Genomic DNA, 26,725 nt, shown 5'->3' with positions numbered 1-26,725 from the left:
AACAAGATTAAACTAAATTCTAATCAAAGCCAAATGAAATAAGAAAAAAACAAAGACAGATCACGAAATCACTTCAAAAGATTAGGTCCCGACAAAATCAATTTGGACAACAGATCCATCAAAGCTGCAACCAAATTACACCATCCCCCAAAATTTCCAGAACAGTCGAGAAATAAAGTAAACAACATCCATTAGTCTGGAAAGGGTTTCAAAAGCCATTTCTTGAGCTTTAGCATCCTAGCGAACAGTCACGCTTTCGGCACACGATAAAACTGGTAGTTATTAGAAATTGAACATTTATGTGGTTTGGTTAACTAATAAGCTAAATCTAAAGCAGTTATCAAAAAGAGAAGCGATGACAGCAACAGTAAGTTAATTTCGATGAATATGCACGTATCTTTGCGCATGAAACCAACATGTCATCTCTCGAATATGGTTTAAGGGACATTCGACTTGGAGAGAACCACTGATACAATGAGTGAAGAGTAGCAAAGCAATAAGCAATGACCAAACATGAGTCAAACAGTTACTTTATTTATGTTCAGGTAAAAACATGAACCTGATGCAGTAAATTATTGCAGATCTTAGAAACAGCACATGAACGATTGGGCCAGGAAAGCAGAGTGGCGCCCTCCCCTGGTCACGGACTGCAGGTGCACACCAGTTTTTTTTCCCCAAGCCAGCAGTGCAAGAAAAAAAATACTACAGCAAGAAATAAAGACCATATAGAAAATTAAAAAAAAAAAAAAAAAGAAGAAGAGCAGACACTCTCACCTCAAACAGGGTGTGAAGCTCCATATAAATTTAACTCCATAAATGAACTTGAAATGCTATCTGGCCATGAAACAATAAAATGAGACCAGTCAAAGTTTTGTGCCCGGCTACATTGTGTGTTGAGGGTTGCTCAAGATAACCCTACAAATCTGATAGGGCTCAACGGAAAGACGCTAACACTAGCAAAATAAGAGCAAAACACCTGAACCAGATCAATACATCGGTAACAACTTTTCATCTGAGCTGAAGCTCTATAAATGTGGAGGCCAGAACACAATCCAACTTAGGTAGGAAGAGGAAAACGGTAATATGTGTTTCATCACTACCCACATTCAACCAACTGTAATTTAAGCGAGGACCAATGAGAGGGAAAGCTAACGAAGAGTGAACACGCACACAAACGGGTTGGAAACAGTGGGTGGTGGTGCGGCAACAAAATAAGAGAATGCAGACGGACAAATGCGGGAAAATGACGAACAAGGAGCTATTCTATTAAATGTATAGAATGAGCAAAGTCTGCAAATTTGTCTGTACAAATGATCTTTGGAGCTAAAGTAAACCTAGCTTGCTTGATGGACCCTCCCCACCCTCCCCTCACACCCACATTGTCCACTTTGGAGAGGAGACATCCCTTTTTTGTTTGCTTTTTTTTTTAATATCACACAGCAATGCAATTTAAAATACCACCCAGATGTTTTCATCAATTTTAAACATTACTCAACTACTGATATAGGTTTAACTCTGTTTTTTATGTTTGAACATCTGCGTCATGGAACACCTTTCTATTTTTTTTCTTTTAAATATTTTTTGAGAGTCGGGGCAGCAAATATATATTTAATGTTTCTCTGCAAGCTGCTTCTCTAACAAGAAGGCTGTACGAGAAGCCTTAATGTAGGATTACAAAAAAAAAAGGGGAAAAAACTGAGAAGTGAAGTCATGATTTCAGTCGCTGAAGAAGGCATCTGAATGTGAGATGTGGAGAGATCAGGAAAGGTGAAACGACTGTTGGCCCTCGCGAGCTGCCGTCAACAGTTTCTCTCGCATGATCTCAATGCTGGAGTAGTCAGGTAGCTTCAGGTAGTTGACGCAGGTCATAACTGAAGGGAGAAACTCATCTGGGTTCTCCGTCGACTCAAATGTCTTCCTCACAATCGTCAGAGGGGGGTTTAGGCTGCGGAAACCTGAGCGGCAAAGTGCGGTCCTTCTGAGTGGCGCTGACATAGTCCAGACATGCTCTGCATTTTTTGGATCTAGAGGCCCCAACGTTGATGTGCATGTAAGTGAATGAACGTGTGTGCACCGACTCACCTCCAACAGGCAGTCTTGGACTTCCCGTGACAAACTGCAGAAAAAGTCTCTGTTGCTCGGCATCAAAGCTGCTCAACACTTCAAACAGGAACCGCACTGCCCGGCTGTAGGGTGATGAGGTCAAATATTAAGTCTTAAACTCACCATCTCATATTGCATGCTGTCTGCATTGTATTAAAATTAGGGCAAAATTAATCAATAGGATAAGATGCAAGCCCACCTGTCATGTGTATAGCCGTGATCCGGCCGACAGCACTCCATCAGCGTCTTGACGTCCCACGTCTCTGATTTACTGCCGCACAGCAACTGGTCAAGCTACATGAAGAGACGAGCACAGTTGAAGATGAGGCGGGAAAGGTCGCCAAGTGACGGAGGAGCTCCAAGTTCAGTGACATGGCAAAGTGGGGGCAGGGCGGGGGTTTACCTCTTCTGGATAAAAATACTGCAGGTGATGTAGTGGGAAGACGGACTCAAAGCCTTCCCTAAAAGACTCAAACTGTCTTGACACCCCTTCATTAAGAGTCCAGTACACCACCAACTAGCAGAGACAAACAAGCAGGTTCATTTTGGTCATCAAGGACCCAAAACACATTCCAGAAATAGCACCCTACCCCCAAAACGACAGCATTTCATAGTAGCCCCCAGACCCTAATGCAAATAAGACCCGTTTGGTGATTATGCGGCAATGGGATGACTGACAAATCTTATTTTTTTGTTCAATAAGTGATCCTCACTGTTCCTGAACAAGCCACACTTTGTTCTTGCTTATGCACTGAAAGAGACAAAAAGAAGAAATAGTGATGCCATACCCTGAGATACTCCTCAAGGTTGTAGATCGTGACAGGCACGTCTTTTCCACCCTTTTTCAGCTCGATGTTGGGGAATCCTGGGAGTGTGAAATCCAGACCCAGATCCTCGACTGAGCAACCGTTCATATTCAGGCTCTCCAGTGCCTGCTGTAATGTCTCTCTCGTCTACACACAAAAACATGAAGGTTATTCATTTGTGAATATCAAATGCTTTGGAAAGCAAGTAGCTGCTGTGATCAATTCAAGGGTTAATCAAACGTTTATCGACTCATATAAAACAAAGGGGCCATATTAGAAGATGAACAAAATTAATGGTTACAGAAACTGATGTCAAGCCTCTCAAAGCTTTGCCATGGACGACTCACCACATCAAACATCACTTTTGAGTTTTCAGTTTACCTGCGAGCAATCCTGTTCAAGCCTCTTCTTCTGGCGAATAATATCCTCCAAGTGCAGGATGGATTTGGCAACATCAGGATCAATATTGACCAGGTCATGAGAGTTTATAGACATCTCATGCCGCAACATCCACTTATAAAATGGCAGCCCCAGTGGCAGGTCCAGCTGGTAATAACACCACAAGCACTAATTCAGTTGGGCAACGGGTTGCATTCCACAATTTAGGTTCCAAGAGTGACACACTGTCCATCTTTCATGCAAACATATGTTTACATTGGTACATTTTGACATCGGCCAACATTTTATTCATGATAATTGACGATACATGAAATGAAAATTAGCCCCAGTTTGTGATTTTTGGATACACTGTAAATTCAACTCAACAATATGTAGGGGGTAAAGGTGTCAGCAAAAACACCGAACAACCAATTCCTTACCAGTCTGAAGTCCATGATGGCTTTGGCCATTAGCTTTCCCAAGAAGCGGAACTTCATTTTGATTTTGGCTATGTGTGCTGGTTTGGTTGTCCTGCCAAACGGAACAGCAAAGAGCCCCCTGGTACTGAACATGTACTTCGTTCCTTCTTGGCTTCCTAATCCAATAGAAACATGGAACAGGCGTGAGGTAAAGGCAACCGCATAATTACATTACTAGCAGCGGTTTCATTCACAGATGATCATGTAATCGAAGTTTTACTTCAAACAATTCATTATTGAAAAAGAAGTTCAGGGGGGTACCTTTAGGATTTGTCAGAGTCACCTCTTCACCCCTCCACAAACCGAGGTCAGCCCGCTGTAGCTCTTGAGAAACTAGAGCATAGAACTCGAGAGTGGGACCAAGACCTGTGCCCACCTGGAGAACAAGGATAGCAACTATTCATGCTCTTCTTAATATAATGCACCACAAAAGCAGTTTTTGGGCATGGGTCAAAATAATTGCAGAACGGTTCAGGGTAACTCCTGTTCCGGTCTGATTTTTAATGCAACGTAAAAATATTTCAGGACGCAGCACATGCTGAATGACTTCGATTATTAATGTTTTTCATTGGGTTATTTTCTATTTAGGCCCAACAAGTACTTTTACTGCATTTGAAATATTTACTGGACGAACATGAGCACAGTCTGGTGACAGACTACAGAGTTTACAGATTTACATACACGCATAAATTCAGGTTACATCAAACCCGTAACTGAAAGGAGAACGCCTTGTAAAACGACATCCTGCTGTATATTGAATTGAATACAACTTTATTGCCAAATGTGCTGTATGTGTGACATACAGCACAGAATGAATGAAAGTATATCAACATTGATTGACTTTTAAAAGGACATTGCAGCATTTGAGTTCAATTACCTCATTCTCATACTGAATCTCCAACATTGCACGCGAACTACCCAGGTCCTGCATCACAGACTCCGCCTGCTTGAGCAGCTCATCTCGGTTTATCGTCCTCTGACAGAGTGGGACATAAAATTACATTTTAAAGAAGGAACAAGGAAAGTTTACATGGAGCTGAAAATGAAAACACAGTCAATAAACTCAGCACAAGATCACGAACAATGCGAAGTTTTTTTTCAATGCCAAATGTGACAATGTGTTTGTTTCAACAGTTCAGTCACAAGATTAAAGAGCACCTTTTTCCTGTCAAGACGTGGTGCAACTCTGCTGTCCTGAGAATCGGATTGATTAATCTCAGGGTTTGTGTCCAATAAGCGCTGCATGGCTCTGTCGCGATCAAAAGCAGTTACGTAGAACAACATTTGCCGTGTATCAAAGGGGAAGAAGAAAGGGCTGTGGAGAGAAGACAACATGAGAAAATGGGCCGATACCAATTTGCAACTACTACGACAAGGAGAAAGGGAGAAGCAGTTACCACGTCTTTCCGAGCTCTATGAGCCAAGTTGGGATATTCCCTGTCATAATAACAAGGGGATCTTGGAGCTGACGGTTGGCTTTGGCAGTCAGCTTACTGTTAATGAACTCACTGGTGGGGATGATTTCCTTACACACAGCATTCTGCGAATACAAAAACGATATTCGATCACAAATTCAAGCAAAGGATGGAGCAATACATCTATTTAAACAACTTGCATATTTACTCGACTGTTGACCACCCGCCGTAGTGAAAATGAATTGGGGGGAAAAAAATCATTGAAACTCCCCAAATCCTTCAAAAAAACGAACATTAAGATCTCCTTCTGACATTAAATGAGAAAAACAAACAAACAAACAAACAAGCATGAACATCAGTAGTCATCAAATGTGGCCAGGGCTTTTGCTATCTTGGTTCAATAGCGGGACACAAGTCCATACACATACCAGTTACGAATAGTAGCCAACGACTGCTCCTTTTGGCTTGTGTTGGAAGCTGACTGTGTTGTACAAGTCCGCGATTGATTATTTTGTCTTTCATTTGTTTGTGTACTTTTCTACCGAGGCATATCTCGGATCCTTGTTTAGAAAAAGTTTAGTGCGTCGTGTCAACAAGAGAGCTATTTCAGTGTTTGTTCAAACAACGGCTTGTTGGTTGCATATGTGCGGCCCATAGTACACATAGCTTATGGTGAGTGGATAACACACATACGGTAGCTTGTTTTTTAGTTTCTGACGTAAATAAAATGGTTTGGGACTTTTTACCAGTTAAAAAAAAAGAAAGAAACCCTATTACTTTATGTTTGGATGGTCGCGGGGCGCCGAGTTGGAACTTCTGCCTCCCGGCGCAAAGGCGTTCCACTCACAAGACATGCGACAAAGCTAAAAATAATTAGCTTTGGGGCTCACATATAAACTATGGCAGCACAGAACGACCCTGGAGTGGACGAGGTTGTGTTTATTCTTGTCTTATTTCGCTGATCCGAAGTCATTGATCCAATCAACGACTTCATTAACAGACTGACAACAAACTGTGACATTACAGTCGATGTGCGATTTTCCATAAAATGCAAACTATTAACCGATTTCGATCCAGTCAATCAGGTCGGTGTAAAGTCTACATTCATAAACTCCTACTTCTGAAAATGTGCGTTTCAGCCTTTCCGAAATTCCTGAGTCACCGTGACGAAAACATGGAGCTGATTAACGTAACAACTGCGTGGTGTTCAGAGACGTGTCCTCACATATAGATGCTGCCGCGGCAGCCTCAAGTCAAAACGCTCCCATTATCTTTAAACAAAACGCACTCGCTGAGAAGACATCTCCTCGTAACTCGTGGGGACTTACGTCATACAAGTAGAACCAGTATCTACTGATTGAGTGTAGGACCCTCAGCAGCAGGTTGACATCTAAAGAGGGGTCATCAAAGGTTATGCTCTCCGGAGGCTCTGAAATGAGGTACGTCTCCAAGGGATTGATGACGCCAGGACACACACCATCTGGAAATAAACAGATAACGGCACTGCTACATTTACATGTTAACTCGTGTAATGTTTGCCCCTGTAAACATTGTAGTGATTTCTTAACCATTGCTCAACTGCAGACTAATCATTAACAAAGGCAAGTGCATTGCATTGTGAAGCATTGAGATCCTCACCATGCCACAGCTCATCCTGCTTCTTGGCATTGCGAGGGGATGTTTTCGTGGGTGCAGTCTGGGCTCTGCCCCTCTTCCCCCCAACAGTTTCTTTGTTGCCATCCTCATCCTCTCTAACAGGCTTATACCTGAGGGTTGAAATCAGATGTATTAACTTGAGCACGGGTGTTGATTTTAAACTCCATCCTGGGCCAGATACAGAGAACCTCGAGGATGCTGGTACCACAGCTGACAATTTTCACGCAAAAAAAAAAAAGTATATGTGCTAACACCAAATCAATGCGGACAATGCTATGCTAAGAAATGACATGGCTCGAAAGAGAGACCATTATGCTTGTGAATGCTTTCGTTTTTTCAATGTGTGCTCGTACAAATGTCCTGCTGCACAGCGCGCGTGCATGTTTTAAGGCTATATAAATGAAGGCTTCCACCTCAGTCCACTCGCATTGACTGAGGCGCCTATGACCCGCACTAGATTTTGGCGATGGAGATTGCGCGCTTGTCTATTTTAATTACAATCAATGGTCCATTGCGTCACTTACGTCATTATATCTAAACAAGCCGGGCGGGTCCATCCTTCAATCTAGTGATTGGGTTGTCAAACTTAAATTGAGATTGTACATTCCCCAAAGGCTTAAATAAAAATATTTTGGTGCCCTTTCGGCATTGAAAGCATTCAAATTATTTTTGTTGAACTAATACAACTAAAGCAAATTTGAAGTTCTTTAGCTGTCAGCGATTATTTCACTGATGTTTTCAGTTTTTACCATTGTGTTTCCTTTTTTTGTCTTCTTTTAAAAGTTCTATAAAATAACTGACCTGTTTTGTCAGGCGCCAATATGGTCATGCTGTACTGCCCAAAAAAAAGCATGCATCCAATTCTGTGTTGTACGACCAAATGATAAAGTTGGTCGCTACAGTACTACCAGTCCCAAAAACTAAAAATAAAACAAAAATTAAAAAAAAGAAAACACTCACAGAGTCTGATCATGAGGAAAACGTACCATATTGTGTGCGTTTTGGTCCAGATGCCTGCTCGCCCGAGTGGGTTTGCTTCATCATCTGTGGACTCTCTTTCTTCTTCTGCCTGAAGGCTGTACTGTCGCACAGCCTGGTAAACTGTCATGTTGTACGGCAGCAAGTGGTCACCAATGTAGAACTGTAGCCTATGACGTACACTTCCTGAATTCAGGAACTGTGCAGCCTACATAACCAATAGAATTACATTACGGTCAACACCAAAACAAGTGTATGAGTTTCAGGAAAAAAAGAAAAAAAATGCAGGCACATTTTGCTTCGAGTTGTTCGCATACCAGTGACTCATCTATTTCATCATCTGAACCATCATCATCACTATCTTCATCTTCTTCTCTGATTCGGCCATACCCTGTATAATACACGAATGCACAAAAACTGGTTAAGCTCAATTACACAAAAGAGGACAATTGGGAGAATGTTTAAATCAGCTGCTGATCCCTTGTCACTCACCTCTAACAACAAGGTATCTCTCAATGGCTTGCACCAGGGCCAGAGGGTCTATCTTCACAGGGCCTCCTTTCCACTGTTTAACATTAGTGCAATCTGGATGCCTTTGCAGCTGACACTTGAGCTGATGTGTGTTGAAGAACTTAAGTGCCTGTGAGCCTCTACAAAAGCATATTCACTTGATTAAACTCATGTAGACAGATGAATTTAGGGTGAAATAAAATGGTGATCAACAAACCAACCAACTGACCTGCTCCCATTGCCATTCCCGCTGGGGAAATCATGCACTTTGACGGGGAACTGCTCCATTTGACTCAGACAGCTGTTCATTTTGTGAACAAGTGCCAGGAAAGGCCCATTTTCTGTTGGGTCGAGACAACTTACAGGCTCTGTTCCTGGAACCTGTTAATCCCGTGCAAGAATGACACTGGGTTAAAAAAATGGGGCTCCTTTTTACATCTAGCTTCTGAATGAATTAGGCAAAGGTTTAATTAAAAAAAAAAAAAAGATCTTTCATAATACAAGTCACATTTTCTCACCGGGCATCCGATAAAGACATGGAGGAACCGTTTGAGTCGCAAGTCTCGACTAAGCAAGTCCCTATCTGTATGAGACGTTAGGTAAAGCAGGAGTTGCTTCACCAGCCCACTGTGTTGAATCTCAAAAGACGACACATCAGATTCTGACACAATACTGGAGATCTCCGAAAGACACTCCAAACCACCATCGACCTATGAAGCAGAACATAAAATATCAAGACATTACCTGTGGCTAGATAACGTATCGGAGAAAGTGCCTGCTATACCTGCAGGTTGAGCTGCTCGGTGGCTGTGCAAAGCCTCTGAAGTACATTCAGTGCAGGGTTGCTGCCATCCACTTTTTCAGAGTTGAAGTACCGCTCTACAAACTTGTTGGCCTGTTCTTTGATCCAGGCCTTGATTTTATCCCTGCCAAAATGCAGCAATACGTTTAAAAAAAATCAAAAACATTCTTAGCACAGATGCATTCAAACTCATGATTTCACATCACATTGAATTTTTTATTTTTATTTTCTAATGGATCACACCTGTTATTTGAAATTGAGTCCTTGGGAGGCACCCTTGCCAGGCCACTCACTCCCGCTGTTCGTGAGGGCTCGGAGTTGGCATTATTGGTTTGGGCACCCAGTTTACCCCAGGTTTTAGGATTGAGGCTGGCCAAGAAGGATGATTTGGGTGACTGAGTACTTGTGGGGCTTTTGGCTGTTGAGAAAAAATATAATTCAAATTAAGAACATGCACAAAAATTTGAGTGAATTATCAACATTCTATTATTTTTGAGAAACGCTCCAGTGTCTGTGGTGTGCGCACGACAATACCAACGAGATGTTTGGAAAGACTTATACTGACAGTAGGGTGGCAGAGTAGTAAGTATTAGCCAAACTTTACTCAGAGAAACTTACCCTGATTGTCTACTTTGTCATCATCCCTTGGTGGTGAATATTTGGGCCTTCTGGGCCCCCTTTTCGGTAATCGTTTTCTCTTCAGGACATCACTTAACCTCCTAAGTATAAACAACAGGAGCATGGTAAATATGGTTATTACCAAATGTGGCGGGTGTAAAAGAAAACATGACTTGCCCTTCAAGATCTGTTGACTCTTTTGACTAAAAATTAAAATGTTTCTATCTAATTTTTGGCAAACCTTCATGTTGCTACGACTGATAAGTCTAATCGTGTAACGATGCATAATGATTTACTGTTCTTTAAAAAATAAAAAACCCTCAGGTAGCCTTTTATTACAATAGGTCAATCCACTGGTCATTACAAAAAAAAAATTATTTCAAAGAAAATCAAACTCTACTCACCCTTGCGGACTGAGGTCCAGTGAATCATCCATGCTGTGCTGGAAGCTAGGAGAGCCCAAGTCAGGAGTCGCATTATTGGTGGTTGTGGTGGATGTAGTGCTGATTGTGGTAGTACACAGACTGGTACTACTACTGGGGCAGGCCTTGGGGGGACTAGTAACTAGAAAGCTCTCAGACTCTGCCAAGTTTTTAACCTGGTGCATTACACCTGTAGAGAGAGGTCAGGACAAAAACAGGCCGTGACTATCCACATACCCTCACAACATAATAGAAATGACCACGGCATACAATGTATAAAATGAGTCACTGAGTTCATGGTTTTGAGAAAACTGTCTCTAAATATATAATATAAAAAATAATAATAATTTGGTATATCATGTTACTTTCGTATTGGCTTATATTTAGCGATTGAAATTGAATTTTATGTCAATTCCTGGGCCCCACATCCACACTAAGGAAATATGCTCCGAGCACAGACTGGTTTACTGTGAAGTTCAGTGCGGTGCTCAAATTCAGAGTGCACCAGAAATGGAGTTCCATAGCACACACTAGGCACTCCGACTGGGGACAAGGTGTGCCAGTGCTAGAAATAGTTCAATCACAGGCTACTGATTGGTTTGGAACATATGTTGCATACGTAAATTAAAGGGAGTGGAGTGCACTCCGCCTCTTTGAACACACACACACTGTCACATTTACTCGCACTGTCTCGAATTTTAGGGGCAAAATGTGACCATTTAGGGGGAAGTATGGAACCTAGCACTCAAAGAAAAATTGGGGAATAATGATTCTGAGGGAACACAAATATTTTTTTTCTCTTTCATGTTCTCTTAGGGAATCTGTAATTACTACACTAGTAGGGATTTTAATTTTGAAGAAGTTGCCTTTCCAAAACAGACAAAACGAGATTAGCCGCAATAAAGCATTGTGCACAATAACATAAAGAGAAATCTAAGACCTACCTTCTCTCCTGAAATAGACACTGAAGACATCAGGCAGCTTCTGCATGAGGATCTCAGCCATCTGCAGAGAACCCACTACAATCTTTAGGTCCTGGCTGGATAGCATGGAGGCAATGTGACTGGTGGTGGGGAGAAAAAAAAAGTCAATTGTCTTACCCCAAGAATAAAGAAATAAACAAAAAAATAGAGCCCTGGTCACGTCAATAAATGTGCTCTTTTTTGGCACCTTCAAAATTGAGTTGACTGGGTTACCTCGACACTGCATGGTTCCTCAACACATCCTTCAGCAGCTCTGCATCAGCAAAGTAAATGATCCTGAGGATGGCTCTAAGGCACTTGTGTCTAACTGCAGGTCCAGCAGAGGAGCTGTACACTTCATACAAGACCCCAAATAGAGTTTTGATAAAACATTTAGCCAGCTCAGGGTCTTCCTTCATCAGCTGGGCACGTGCATCTTCTCGCCTAACTTCCTGGTGGCTCCCTGGAGTAAAGGGCAAAACCATTTTACAATAGGCTTGAAAACCACACACCAAATGACGACAACAGACACTTTAGTCTGATGCTCAAAAGGACTACTACCGTAATTCCCGGACTAAGAGCGCACCTGATTATAAGCCGCACCCACTACATTTGACGACAACAGACACTTTAGTCTGATGCTCAAAAGGACTACTACCGTAATTTCCGGACTAAGAGCGCACCCGATAAGCCGCACCCACTACATTTTTAAAGGCAAAACGATTTTGTAAACACGCAAGCTGCACCTGTCTAAGCCGCAGGTGCCCATATTGTAACATGATTTTGTGTTCGGTTAAGTCTGTCATAGACCCAGCCACACAGCTTTCGGATTGCAGTGCAGCTCAAAACACCGGTGAAATGCACCCTCTCATAGCCGGTTGTTTACACTGTGACACACGATAGAGTCTCACTGTTACCTTTTCTGCTCGAGTGCTCCCTGGCGGCCGTTGGAAAAAATCTTTAGACAGGCCGCATCATTAAATAAGCCGCAGGATTGAAAGCGTGTGACAAAAGTAGCATCTTATAGTCCGGAAATTAAGATAAGATGAAAGAAATGTACCTAATTTAGATAAAATACGGTACATCGTGCGATTTGGTTTAGAACTTTGATATCAAACTCACAGCCCATGGGCCAGATCTGGCCCACCAAATCATTTAATGTGGTCCACAAAGTTAAATCAGGCAAACCCCTTATTAAATTAACGTGAACAATGTTTCGACGAGCCATTGTTCTTGACGTCTGATTTCCAAACTAGTTATCCATCAATCTGTTGTGTAATATATGAATGTGATTAAACATTCATATGGTTTCACAAAATTCACAGTCATAACAGCCCTAATGTGGCCCGTGACAAAAATGAATTTGACACCCCTGGTTTAGAAACTTAGTCGAGACGATTACCGGAGTTGGGATTTGCAAGTGGATTTGGCTTTCTCTGAATACCACGTGCAGTTCCGGTGTCTTCATTGATCTGCTGCATAGAGTTAAAGTCAATTGTATACACGCGACCCAGAGTTGACAAGCTGATCTCATCTTCCCCATTCTGGTGGGCTGTCTGCAGGACATGACAATCACCAAACACAGCCATAATTACAAATATATTCATATGAATGAGCGATTTGATCATAATTCACTACGGCATCAATACTTGGACCGTAAATGGACCAGAGGTCCACAATGACAATATAATAAAACTTTCAACATGTCACAATGTGTCGATAGTAGATCAATACCTCAATAATGCGGCTGTCGATGCGATTGTAAGGGTGCCACAGCCCTCTGTCATCCCTCCATTGCCATATGACTCCTTCCGTCGTTTGGGCGCTGCCCTTCTTCAGCATTACATCAACTGCAAAGATGCCCTCTCGAGGAAGGCAGGGCATCAGCTCACTAGATGGAGAAGAAGTTCAGAATGTTGTGCAACTATTTTAAGTTTTTCTGAGGTTTTACTGAGAATATTAAAGATATACAGGTACATGCTTGTTTATCTCCGTTTTGTTTGTCGAAGGCTGGGTTCAAAAATGTAAGGATTTTTCAAATGATACAAGATTTGTATTTTTCTTTGGCAGACCCCACACAGTAAGATTACAAAAAAATTGTGCATTTAAAAGATGCGGTCCTATTGTGTCTAGTGTGCTCCAATAATCTCAACATAGAACCGCGCACACAAACATTTTCTTCCATCACTGTCCTCAGAGGCAGAAATTTCACGTGATCACACGTGACCTCTTAAAATTGAAGAACAGCTCTTTGATATGCGCTCATGTTACCCAAGTGTTTTGCAAAACGACCGCAGGCGGCGCATTCTAAAATGGTGATGTTGGCAAGAGAGGATATTGGAAAGCACTTAGTGGCATCTGCAGAACCTGCTCTTAAACTTAAAAAAAAAAAAAAAACAATGTTGGATAGGACATTTTGTTTTCTTTGCTTCCACTTCCCCGTTCGTCTGTCAGGGTTCCTATCTGATTGGCCACATTCTATTCACGTCACAGCCCACTGAATCAAACAGCTCAAGAAGGCTTTCCCCACACGAAGATTTGGGGGAAAAAATATTGAATGCATTCATTATTTAAGATCGTCGGCCCAAGTCGTTTTAGACCCTATTATCGGAACAAATCCCCTCCCAACACACTGCAGACATCAGGATAATCTTATAGGACAATCTTGTAAAACAAGATGGCTTGTAAAATAAAGATTGTCGGGTGTTTGATGTACTGTAAAAAGTGGCAAAATCAGGATAAAAATCAATGGCCTTTGTGTGTACCAGGCAAGCTCATCAGGAATTTGTCAAAAAAACATTTTTAATTACAGTATTAAAAAAAATATACATTTGTTTATCTTTCTGTGACAGTGACATATATTAACAAGCAGAACAAATAAGTTCATTTAAATTAGATAGCAGAAGTTTCAATAAATGTGTGTATTCCCCTGCTGTCAATCATACAACAGATTAAGTCATGGCTTCCTGTGTGTGTGTGTTTGTATATATATATGTCATCTTTGTGCACATTCCCAGATTTCTCACTAATCACAATTGTGAGCTAATTGAGCGGGAATCTTCATTATTTTAGTATTCATTCGCTGATTTGTTTTGCTTTGTGATATGGGGGCATGCTGAGAGATTTTTCTAATGTAAATTGGTGCTTCACACATTCGTCCAATCAACATTGTTCAGAAACAGAGGTACAATGGTACCAGTCAATGTGTTCATATTGAAAAAGAAGAGGAAATGTTATGTATGGAGAAAGGTCTGTGCTACCATATGAGGGAGGTCAGCTCGTAGAGCTCTTGAGGACTCCGTGGTACAAGTTCAATCTGTTCCTGGCAGCTGCCATTTGATGCCCCACACAAGAGGAAGCGCAGTGTCTCTGCTATGTCTGTTGAAAAGGTATTTAAAAATAAAAAAACAAAAACAAAAGAAAACAGACATCTGTGGTTAGCAGGCAACTCCTAGCATTGCTATGTTTCTTTATGAAATGATGCCAGTTCTTGACAAGTATTGCAGTGTGCTGATTAGTTTGTGTTTTACTGGTCTCCCGGCATTCAATAAATGGCTGAAAAGTGTTGGCCAACTGGCTCTACTTGTCCACTTGCAGTCAATTATACTGTAAACCACCATAACAAACAATCTCTTTAAAACACTGGGATAAAGCGCTGGGCAAAATAATGCCCTAAAATAAATGCCTCATCAGTAAAATGAGCAAAATCTGATCGTCTCTCCCTGAAAATTTTGATGGAAGGAAAATAAGGCAGAGATGTTATGGCTGTGTGCACATACAGAATACAGGAAACTGTGCTGAGGATAAATTGTTTGCAAAATGCATGGTATAGGAAAACTTGATTTGTTGAGCAGTGTGAACGGATACACTGCTGAGCAAACCTGCCACCAATTAACAGGTCAAAAGTTGGATCAGAGATGATGTTAAAGTGTGAATCATTGGGGTTCGAGGGTTACTCACTTTGTTTCATGAGCTGAACTGCCAAGCAGGGACAGTTGGAACACATGAGGGAAAACATGCGCACAACCATGATGAACATCCCAGAGCTAAGTATAGGTGGTGTCACTACCAGCAGCTGTTGAATGTTGGTCAAAAGGTCTCGTGATGCCACCTCTTGCAAGAAGTTCTGTTGATTCAAACATAAAAATTGGCTTTTAAAAAAATTGGTTACTGAAACACGGCAATCAGAAAATAGATCTTAATAAATGATCCCCCAAAATTATTGAACAGACCTCCTCATGTTGAAAATTGTCCACCAGTCTAGCAAAACAGAGACAAGTGCTCTCGACAGACTTTTTGTCCTGCATGGTGAATAAAAATGGGCAAATTAGAAAATCTGAAACATTCTAGAGCAATGTGTACAAAAGCAATTTGCATTCCCGTCATTTTCAAAAGACAAATCCTAAGGAATAAAAACCATGTGCAATTAAAGTAGCTTTAGATTTTTTTCCAATGACTTAGTGAGTCGGTCGATTTTCCGGAACCATATTTTTCGGATTAGAAAAGTGTAACTTGGGGATCTTATTCTGTTTGTTGCACGTGTTTACAACAAGAATATAGCCAATATCCAGGTTTTGAAAGGGTTATTGACTGCATGTGAACATCGTCAATGGGAAACCTGTCGACAGACAGGTTTGATGACATCAAGTACCTGATGTGCAAGTCTCTGAGTCAACAGAGGTAGAGAATCAGCAACAAAGTGGAACTCATCAGGTGTAATGCTCTGGCAGCAGTTGGCTGCTATGGCCAAGGCATTTCTCTGTGCATTGATGCTGAAGAATTCTAGGTAGAGCAGGCAGTCAGCAAGCCCACCCTGTGAGGAAGGACATGATCATCTAAAGTACTTTCGCAGTAGCAATGAACAATGATAAGATGCCTAACGTTACACACTTACAGCCTGCAAAATTGCTTTGCTGTGGCGCCTCGACAGCATTTCCAAGGCAGTCAGCGCCTGCTCAGCTACGTCAATAAACTGGATCACTTGGAGCTGCATGACATTCCATGTGAGTGTGTGTATAAAAAGGTCATCCTTAGCTATCACAAGATAGTTATGAACAGTTTGGGGGGGCATCTTACCTTTTCCAGGAAGACAGGAATAGCATCAACCACCACAGCTGAGGACCGGGGGAGGGCCTCCATCATATAAGTGAGTGCACGGGAGGCATGATTCATCTGGAGGCATAGATTATTATGTTAAAACAGGAAAAACACTGGGGGGAAAATAGTCATCACGTTTCAGCATACTTACAATATCAAAATTATGCTCCATTTGCAACAGTGTAATCTGTGAAATGAAGTTGAACAAATACATGTATTTGGTTAAATTGGTAAAGTGCCATAACGTGAAAAGCCAATCACTTCATCCATACAGATGTCAAGAGACTAATGGAATAAAACTCACCAAAGCGGGCACAACGCTCTTGACAGGGAATCCACCAAGTGTTTCTTCATTGCCCATTACTAACAGCTGGCACATCTCAATGGCAGCTTGGAGCTGCTGAGACTCGTCACCAGTGGCCTGCAGTCCTTGCAATAACTGCTGAGCCTTGGAGCCTGGACAAAGAATAATCACAATTTTTAAACTAATTCTTCACATCTTACTAAAGTGACAGAGATGCAAAGATAAGAATGTACTACTTACTGGCACCACTGCCAATGGTCCTGTGAAATAGCTGTGACATCCGGGGTCCCAGGGGGCCAAATAGATGTGGGGGGAGACCCCTGGCCTCCAGTAAAGCTTTTAACACACACACACAGTGGCAGGTTAAGACAAAAAACATATATGCGTAGGCATAATGACTATATGAAACATGTGGTAAACAAATGTTGAGGACATGTAGAGCTGAGGTACCTTGAAGCCTTCCCATTTCTGAGTCATCGGATTCGCTCTCTCCAGAGGTGGTCATACCTACTGCTCCAGTAACTGAACTTGAAGCTACAATGGTAGAGTAGATTTATTTAATTTGTGAGGAAAGCACTGAAGTTATGACTAAACCTATTTGAGTTAGTCCCTTTCTCAATGTAGAAGTTTGGTTTCTCAATGCAATGACTGTAAATAAGTAAGGAGGTACCTGAGGCACCCTGTGATGCCTCATCAGTGCGAGCAGCCGAAGAGTTTGCCCCATCTTGGTTGTTGTCAGAGTCGGCCATTTTCTCTTGTCGGCGAGCGTCAGCTGCCCCACGCTTGCCCAGGCCTGAGCCCCGCCGACTGCACGTAAAAAGCAGAATCAATATGAGCACCAAAAAAATAATTCAACATGTCTTATTGTCGAAACAGAAAGCGGACCGGTGTCAAACTCAAGGCCAGGGGGCTAGATCCGGCCCGTCAAGTCATTTTATGTGTCCCGTGAAGGCAAATATTGTGGCAATACACACATACACACTAAAAAGGGTCACAGAATTAATTATTGGTGAATGACAGTTCGGACATCAATGCTTCAAATTCATGTCTCCTGGATGTTATATGACCAAGAGAAGGGTCTTTTGTACAGAGCACATTTATTCAAACTAATTTGCTCCAGTCCAACTCAAAATGGAGGCACATATACTGTAAATATATACATATACCTGGTGCTGGCACAGGAGCCCGTGGTCTTTTGGCGTGTGCTCCGCCGAAAGCTGGGGAGCTCTGCTGGAGGAGACTCGCTGCGCTTTTTAGTAGATTCTCTCAAACCTTAGGTGAACAATGATGACATTTAAAAACTGGTGAGAAACTATGTAAGTATGCGGGGGACTTCTGTCAAAAACTTTGATCAAAAAGTACCACAATTGCAAATGTAATTTCAGTGGTTAAAAGTCTCTTTCAAAGCCTGTACCTCTGGCTAGACAGGCTAGCGGTATTGCACTTTGACAGGGCACCCTTCACTGTTACATGGTAGACATAAGAGTCATATTTCATTTCTTCAATAAAATGAAACGACAGATTATAATACCAAATGACAAAATTAAAATAGTGCATGAAAACAACACTAAAGTCAAAATGCCTCCCAGAACGAGGACTGGTACTGGTGTACTTACCATTAATGCTGTGAATACAGTGTTAAGGTATCGGATGATGAGAGATTAACAAACGGAGAGGTGCAGTTCAAACCAGAGTGCTGTCTTTGCCTGCCCACAAACATAACTGAGTCATGTGATAGATAGGCTGATAACCAAGCCAACTTAAAAGGAGTCTGCCTTTTTGGGCCCAGAGCCCAAGACACCGAGGTCCCTCACTAAGAACAGTGTGACCCAACAATCATTACCACAGGTACGATTCACTTTAATGCCAAAGTTTTCATTTTGAACCCGCACATTTCAAGATGGCGGGGCTTAAAAAGTAGATAACTGACTGGTGTTATACAGTAAAGTCTTCACAGCAGTGTTTGAGTTAATCACATTATTGTTTTATGTATTCCCCTTCAACTTCCTTCAGTCAAGACTTAGTTAACTTGCCGGGGAGGGGGATGGGTGGTTGTTAATGAAAGGATGAATATTTATTCTTGTATATCATGGATACTTGGCGCATCCTGGATAATGCAATCAGTCAACAGAAGTACAATTTGGTCCAATCTTAAAGAAGAATTTTTACAAAACTACTCCTGATTCAGGTGTGTGCATGCAGTCATCAAGGCCATACCTATGGTCTATAGGTCCTTGGGCTTTCCATTTGTTCTAAATGTTCGATCAAAGTGGACCCCAACCTTTTTTCTGCCGCAGACCAGTTCATACAATCAATATCGTTCGCGGACCGGCAACCATTCACCGAAATTAAATGGTTAATGGGCTAACCTTTGGTACCCAAAGCACTTTACACAGTTCTACTAATTTACCAACTGATGACACAGCATCAGGAGCAACTGGGGGGGCAGTATCTTGCTCAAGTACACTTCGATAATGTCGCAATGGCCGGGGATTGGACCCCCAAACTCGACCACTGATCCAAGGGGAGCAACAGTTTTAATATGGTAACTATGGTAATGTTTAAATGTGCTATAGGGACCACAAATTGCATGAATGATACGAGCAACACTACAACTCGAGCATTTTGCAGATAATAGATATGATGCCACATTTTTATGTAACCATATTAGCAGCGCCCACCAGAAATGCACCAACAAACAAAGGCACCACAGAACAAATATAACTAATCACCACGCTAAATTTACGAGCCACTCGCTGCTTATTGTGCATAGCGGGCTTGGTGCACAGGAATCACCTGTTGTGTTAAATCCGTAATTCTAGTAGTAGGTTGCCTAGTATTTACTGTGAAATACACCTTTCTATTTCTTCTTGGTCAAAGATTCATGTGGTTATGTCATTACTGGGTCTTTTGCCCGTTGTAAAGAAACTTTCCATCCACTTCCGTTTTTTTACTCATGTTGCTAGCTTGTGGGTTCAATATTAGCGTTACATGACCTAGACGATTAGCTTCGTGACAGGTGTCAAGAGTCCTTCATTGATGGATGTAACGCAAAGTATCCGGTCACTTTTCAACGTAAAATATTTTTCAGCCTTGGATTAATAAATAAACCAGAGGTACTCCACGTTTCTTAATCTTTCATCTGTGTGGAGTGCAGCAGCCTGCAGCCCATGGCCCGGTGGTTGAGGACCACTGTTCTAACCATGACATTTATTGAAGATCAGAATATTTAAATGACATTCAAAGAACGGAGAAAAATGTTCAAAAGTCAAATCTATTTTCATTTTAAATGAGATTTAGATGAAAGTTCCCTAGGAGCTCAAGATCAAAAACTGGACGATCCAGACGATGGCAGCATTGTCATTACATTAATCTATAACCCACGATGTGTCCACAGGCTCCCCGTATGCGTTCCTGACAACAACAGAGAACTCAGTACCTCAGAATTCAGTACCTCCGAATTTTTGAGTCCGCGGGCCACTGTTCTGCTGCCAACAAATATAAGTAACAACGGCAACTAGATGTTGGAGAGACACTAGTTTGCTTCCTGGCTAATGTCGAGGTGTTTTTGAGCAAGGCAGTTTCCACTCCCGCAGCTCAAGAAGTGCAGCACTCTGTGTGCCCCTTTTACTCTGACATCTTTCCTTGTATGCCTGCATGTGTGCTATTTGGTAGTGGTGTACAACACAAAAGCTATGCAGTGTGTGCAAGTTGAATTTCCACTTGAGGCATTATTATGTGGATGCAAAGTTAAATTAAAATACTAAATATTTCAATATGGCAATCATATAACTGTGAGGTAAAACCCCACAGGAAAATGGTGTCTGTGGCTTTGTGGGATGTAACCAACCTCACGCATCAGTGATGCCCTATCACAGCATGTGGGACCTCAACATTTTTGCAATGTGAACATCCACACAAGACTGAAGGGCTAAGATCACACCGCATGATAAACTATCCTCTCTTCTGAAAAACAAATTTTACATCCAAATGCAGAATGGACAAGCAAAGCTCTCAAAATACTTGCACATCTTCTCAACGCCAACGAAGGTATTGAAAATCTTGTTTTAGAATTGTTAAACTTTTCACAAAATTTCTGCAAAAGCTTCCCGATCAGCCTACACAGGATAAGGACAGAGATGGCATGTGGGAGACCAACATAAACCTGATGCATCATATTTACTTAGAATTGTTGCATTGGGATCATACACTGACCATATAACTACACATACCCCTGCAAGGAGGGTTGTCAAGCGAATTCAATTCTGTATTGCATGTCAATAATGATAACTCACGTGCTAGTTTAGCTTGTAATCCAGATGGTCCTGGTTTGGATGTCTCAGTTTTGGATGACCCAGTGAGAGACAGTTTGGGTTTTGACAGGTTGACTTTTGGGTTAAAGCGTGTCGCCCACTCAAACTTTGAAGAGCTGGATTTGGCCTGCTCCTTGTCACGGGTACTACGGCGAGGAGAGGGGCTTGAGGCGGAGCGAGAACGGCGTGCCTTAGTCTGGTCTTTGCCCTGTTTAACTCGGGCACCTGGAGTCGTAGCACTGTTTGTGCCTGTTGTGGAAGAGGAGGAGGAAGTTGAGGCAGAAGAGGAGGAGTCCGTCACGTTGCTGCACCCAGCTTTGGCTGAGGCGGCTGATTTTGACGCCAGCTTGGTGGGTTTAACAGTTCTGCCCTCGGTACGATTGGAGAGGGACACGGTGGCGCTACTTAGACCGGGGTGAGAATCCGCTTTCTTTCGTTTCTGAACCGGTGAGGCCCCAGAGGCCCCACTTTTCTTACTTTGTCCTCTACCTGATGATACAGGTGGTTCTGCAGCAAGTGACCTTTTCTTAGCTGGGCCTTTCCTGGTCTCTGGGGTATTATCTCTGGGTAAGGACAGGGATTTGGGCTTTTTTGTTGGTATCGGTCCTAAAGTGCTAATTTGGTCTGGAGCTTCACTTCGCTTCAGTCCTCGGGTGCCTTCGCTCTTGGACTGGTGGCTTTGTCGTTCTTGTTCAGATGTCCCTGCAGCTTCTGGGTCGTCTTGCAGTACAAAAGATGCCGCAGACAGAGCAAGTCCGCTTCTGTCAAGTTGGAAGGAAAACAACAAAATGTGATCCAAGATATTAACTAGGAGCTCACAAATGTCATGTGACACTCTTAGAACAAAATGCACACCGTATGTTAAAAAATCTCAAGCAATGAACTACCAAGTAGAGAGGACGGGTACCTTTTTGAGCTGTGCCCTCTGGTCTGGCCAGTGACTGAGCTGCTTGCGGCTTTGGAAGCCTTAGATATAGGCCTTCTACTTTCAGGTGGGGAATTTGCTTTTTGTTTGACCTGCTCTGACTGCAACCTGTAAGGTTGAAAGTTCAAGTGCAAGGAACAGTGTGGGTGTTTGTACTTAAACCACAGAGAATATCAGATGTAATCCATGCGAATAATTTTTGACAACTGCCTTTGAACATTAGCTCTTGCAAGCATGGCAAACTTCAACTACCAGTACACCGGTCATATTCTAGATATGATACGTGTAGAGTGGAACACAAAATGCTCTGGCAAGATGGTCAACCTCTGTTTTGTCTTTGTTCCATATTCTCATATTTTAAAACCAAGGAAGTAAAAGTCAGTTGTAGAGTCTAACTGTCACCATAATCATGCCTTCATAAAAACTGCAGTAACTTTTTAACACTGAGAAACAGAGCTACTTCCTAGATATTGATTAAGGGCAAAGGGCTACCAGTTTGACACCCACTTTTTAAATAGTAAATGTGCTCAAACTATCTTTGATCACGTTATTATTCATAAGAAACCAGATAAATGCGCCATTTCTAAAAATTTCACATTTTCAAATGATTACTCCGATAACATAACGCAACACTGTTGAGCTATTTTTAGAACAGGCCGACGGACTCCTCAAGTGTTCCTTGGGGGCTACCTGGTGCCAACAGCCGCCATGTTGGAGAAGCTTTTCCACAGTCAAAAAAAACTATTTCCAAGTTTTATGCAAGCGAGACACGGTGTGTACCTACTGGTTCAGCTGCACAAACTATCATGGCCTGTGTCTGTTATTGACTACCAGTCTGCTGTGAGATTATGTGGTGTGCCGCAGAAAATCAACCAATGTCAATTATTTTGCCAAAATTTATTGTCTATTAAGAAAAATGTTTTTGTTAATCTATCTATGCCAACCACGCACAGTGACAGGCAGAACAATCAAATGCCCTTCCACTATATAACAGAAGTTTTTGCGAATTGTTTTCCTAAATGGCATGCTGCAAGACTTTTTTTTTTTTTTTACAAGTTATGTGCCTTGGCTCAATTAAACTTGGCAAACACTACTCTATGCAGTTCACAATGCTGTGTGCGGATGAAGCGGGTGAAAAGTACTTTTTGACAGAGATGTGCTGCTTTTAAAAAGTGTCCCGTCTGTGAAATTCCTCCTCTATATTACAAAGGATCAAGGATTTAGGAAATACTCTTGATTTTTCTGTATTCCCCCATGAAGCATACTGATTATATTTGTTTAATCCAAATAGAATGTTTGCAAACATCTGCTTTTATTTTTCCTATTTTCTGACATGTGACAGACCCAACTGCCATATTGTGTGATGGTCGGATATTAGTTGATTCCAGTATGCGGCGAACCTAAGGCAACATCACAAGGCACAGTGATTGGCAGTGAACACTCACTGGCCTATGTTTTTGTTTTGTTGTTATTCTTTGACCACAGTTGTTTTGTGTGGAACTGATGCATGCTTAATTCTGTGCATTAATACAATATACGCTTATGTTTTGAGTTTGAAAATGTTGTTTTTCCAATTATGAAGGGTGTGGTGAAAGCATGTATGAAATTGCAATGTTCATGACCACTGACAAGGTGAAGAATCATTGCTTTATATACGCACTGAGCTCATGAGATGCTGTGAAAACGCCATGTTTGTAGGTGACTTGAATGGCTCATTTTTCCAGAAACTTGTGGTTGAACTAAATATCTTGACCTTAGGGACATTCAACTTTAAAGGCTCCATTTCAGGTTCTAAGAAAAACCATCAAGGCAAGTTATATACTCATTTAAATGATAAGATAGTTAAGAAAACCCATCAAGTCAAGTTATATACCCATTTGAATGATAAGCTAGTTAACAAACAGTATAATGCTTTATTCACAAAGAAACATACCTTCCAGAGACTGTGTGGTCTTGTGGCTGGGCCGCAGCAGTGTTCCTCTGTGAACGGCGCAGTGACCCCCCTGGATTGGAATTAGGCCGGTTGGACATTGGCACCTCTCTCCTGAAGGGACATACCCTTTCTAGACACTACCATTCACTGTAATCAAAGAGAATTCGGAAAAAAGAAAACGAAAATCCTTATGTTAGTGTGATACTACTACTATAGATGTATCGACATTTGGCAAGTATTTGGAAAATCAATATAGCATTTGACTATAAGAATGTCATTTAAATCTAATCAGCGAACAAACAGGGTAATCATTCCAGGATTATTTAACCGAATAGGTTACATTTTAGCAGAACAGATGATTCTCTGCATCATCTACGTTTTGTTTTTCATTTAAGATTCAATTACCTACTATCATGTTGGGTTCATGTGGTGAAGAATTTCACGTAGATGGCTTCCATTCATGAATGAATAAAATGCTTGTTGATGCATGTCAATTACAAAGAATAAATCATTAGTAAACTTGATTAGATTAAATGTAAAACCATCAAAAGAAATCAGGGACATTCTGCCTCTTCAAGGAATTCCAATTGATGTGGTTAGTACTGCAAGGGAATGAATCAAATGTTTTCACTCGGTTCACGTTTCCCCACACACATGAGATTATCAACAATTACCGACGTACATCACAAAATGATTTTCACGGCTATTTCAGACAAAAGAAAAACATCGATTTTTAAAGAAAAAAATGAAATAAGTGGCCATAAAAATACGACATACTAAGGCCATTTTAGGCCCTCACTGACAGTGAATCCTGGTCTTTGTTTATTCGTCTGTCCGGGTGGACGACGCGTACCTTTTCCGTTAAGTTCCAACGTTGTCGGCAACACTAAACAAACCGGAGTTAACTCTGATGCGCCAGCCATAAAACACAACGGAGTCTATTTGTTCAAACCTTGATAATAGAGGACTGGAATTTTGACGTCGCTCTCGACAGTCACCGACTAGCATGTTAAGCTAGTACCTTAAATGTTACCACTGTTACAGTGTCCCTTTTGTAGACTGTATACGTGTTAAGAACCCAAACCAAAACTGGTTAACGATCGGTTAGTGGCTATTATTAGGACACGTTGTTAGTAAACGCATACACGACATCCAGTCGGCTAAAAGTATAGCAGCTAATGGAGCATTGAGTTGATTAAATGCGTAGTTGGCGTACCGGTGTGTCCACCTTTCAACCTGAAGCTCTCACCCAAACTCACTTATCTGTTTCTTTGCTTGATTTCCATAGAATCTACCCGGTTCGTGCAGTTCAATGTTATTTTTAAGTCCTGTCGAGACAGGGCCCTTTTGACAGGATACACATTCGATCGCCAAACAATCCGGTTAGCGTCACATATCGAAAACGATAGCATCGAAGGCGATTAATGACACACGGCAAGCCAGCAGGCTACAATCAATCCAGCTAACTTGTTAGATACGAACTATCGTGACAATTCTGGTCTGTAGACCACACTGGCTAACTACACCACTCACAGGACTCTTAGGAAAGTTTAGCTTACATGACGTGCTGATGTACGTGATGATTAAGCCAGCAACACAAAATAGTCGAATTCGTGAAAAAAACAGTTACCAGGCATATCCAGCATCTCTTCCGCGAGTGTCGATGTGAACGCAGAACTCGCAAGTATGGCTAACTAAGGATAGCAAGCTAAGGATCACCAATGTTTTCCGAGGTGATAGAAGGCCAATGTCCTCTCAGTGACGCCAACTCGCGTTTGTCTTTAATGTTTCAGAGGCAGACACAAGTTGAGCTAACACGCGACATCTGACATTTAAACCCGTGAAATATACTGTGCTGTGCCAACACAATATTTAAACACCTTAGCACTGACGACCAGGTTGTTCACGCATTATTTTGGGGGTAAAACTAGCTTAGCCAGATACGACAGCAGACGCTTCCAATTTGTTTACTTGCAAACAGTGAGCTGACATAATGGCTCACCAGAGCTTCGTTATCGTTTGCCAAGAGCTATGGTAGCTGCTCAGTTCAAAATAAAATACTGACCTTAACATTGAATTCGGTACAATAGGAGACAGTCGTTGACGCTGAACGTTGCCAAACCAAACAAGAGGGATACAGCTACCAGCTAGCACTGGCACTGGAGCTACTTTTTATTAGCATGCCTTCTTGTCGCTAGCTTGCGTTTTCGCCAGCAAGACGAGATGTGATTCTCTGAACTGCGGATTCACTGCACCAGTCAAACGATGTACATGAGGCTGCAACTGAGTCGCATTGAACTAAGTGTACAGTCTTCTTTTCTGGGTTTCACGTCAGCTAGCAAAACGAAATGGCCTCGGATACCTTTTAGACACAAAAACAGAAAAGCACAGACAGGATTCGAGACCTTAAACAAAGCCTGGTGCATTAGTTCATTTTATCAATTTCGATTGTGGAATTTTCGACACGTCTTAAGGCTGTCAAGCCAAGTGTCACTGAAAAGCGATACATTTGTTTGAACGGTGTTACCTATTTCTTCCAGTGTTGTAGTTGTAACAGACAGTGCACCAGCTCCTCTATTTTCTCTCTCCGACCCTCATACCTCTAATTTGACATCAGCTGAGAGACCGACAACAGTGATCCGCCAGATTCATCCGCGCAGGGACTAGATTCTTCTGATGTTCGCTTCCGGTTTTAGCCGCATTCGAACGCTGTTGCTCAATTGGACACTTTCCTTTTCTAACTTTGAGAAAAATGACTTGGCACCTATGTGATGATGTCTGCAGAGTGCACACCACATACCTTAATTTCACCCATTTCCGCACATAAAGACATGAGTTTTACTTTTTGGGGGCAAAACCCCTTTCACACAGTAGCCTATTCATGGCATGTTTTGCCAAGAGCATAATTGCCTTTCAAGGACACCCACTCTCAAATGTTGTAATTATGCAGTAATACAGCGGTAATTCTGTTAGTTATATATAATTGAAAATGAATTAATTTAATGTTGGATAAAATCAAATTAT

General features: G+C 41.7%; 1 protein-coding gene across 6 annotated transcripts; it reads right to left on the bottom strand.

Moving 5' to 3' along the window:
• Positions 1–514: 514 nt before the first annotated feature.
• On the bottom strand, positions 515–26,345 carry trip12 (thyroid hormone receptor interactor 12). Of its 6 annotated transcripts, XM_086125367.1 has the most exons (43): positions 26,229–26,298; positions 25,767–26,063; positions 23,702–23,848; positions 21,751–21,876; positions 20,826–21,604; positions 17,697–17,802; positions 17,201–17,337; positions 16,981–17,064; positions 16,771–16,866; positions 16,531–16,682; positions 16,378–16,413; positions 16,206–16,301; positions 16,024–16,116; positions 15,781–15,942; positions 15,362–15,430; positions 15,090–15,255; positions 14,390–14,507; positions 12,864–13,020; positions 12,532–12,685; positions 11,364–11,592; positions 11,112–11,230; positions 10,150–10,357; positions 9,746–9,846; positions 9,371–9,545; positions 9,110–9,251; positions 8,844–9,035; positions 8,555–8,706; positions 8,308–8,465; positions 8,133–8,206; positions 7,824–8,023; positions 6,820–6,947; positions 6,510–6,661; positions 5,164–5,306; positions 4,925–5,081; positions 4,644–4,742; positions 4,028–4,142; positions 3,728–3,882; positions 3,291–3,455; positions 2,892–3,056; positions 2,507–2,620; positions 2,303–2,397; positions 2,083–2,186; positions 515–1,955 (listed from the first exon to the last, which is right to left on the bottom strand). In XM_086125367.1, exons 3-43 carry the CDS (start codon positions 23,797–23,799, stop codon positions 1,759–1,761), a joined length of 6,168 nt encoding a protein of 2,055 aa, XP_085981493.1. In that variant the 5' UTR covers positions 23,800–23,848; positions 25,767–26,063; positions 26,229–26,298; the 3' UTR covers positions 515–1,758. The 6 variants fall into 6 exon arrangements, with proteins under 6 accessions (XP_085981493.1, XP_085981492.1, XP_085981496.1 ...); XM_086125366.1 differs by lacking the exon at positions 25,767–26,063 and having other exon boundaries at positions 26,229–26,345; XM_086125370.1 differs by lacking the exons at positions 25,767–26,063; positions 26,229–26,298 and adding an exon at positions 25,261–25,577.
• Positions 26,346–26,725: the final 380 nt, after the last annotated feature.

The sequence above is a fragment of the Hippocampus guttulatus genome, chromosome 12, assembly GCF_054856545.1.
Source record: "Hippocampus guttulatus isolate MCC_2025c chromosome 12, RoL_Hgut_1.0, whole genome shotgun sequence".
Lineage (NCBI taxonomy): Eukaryota > Metazoa > Chordata > Actinopteri > Syngnathiformes > Syngnathidae > Hippocampus > Hippocampus guttulatus.
The sequence above is the reverse complement of the archived record's forward strand: the minus strand, read 5'-3'. Positions and strand labels throughout refer to the sequence as shown.

Coding starts and splice junctions, on each gene's coding strand:
- trip12 (XM_086125366.1), bottom strand. CDS start 23,799: ATGTCCAACCGGCCTAATTCCAATCCAGGGGGGTCACTGCGCCGTTCA. Junction 16,683..16,770: donor GACCATTGGCAGTGGTGCCA/GTAAGTAGTACA, acceptor TTCTTTGTCCAG/GCTCCAAGGCTCAGCAGTTA. Junction 6,948..7,823: donor ACCAAAACGCACACAATATG/GTACGTTTTCCT, acceptor TTCAACCCTCAG/GTATAAGCCTGTTAGAGAGG.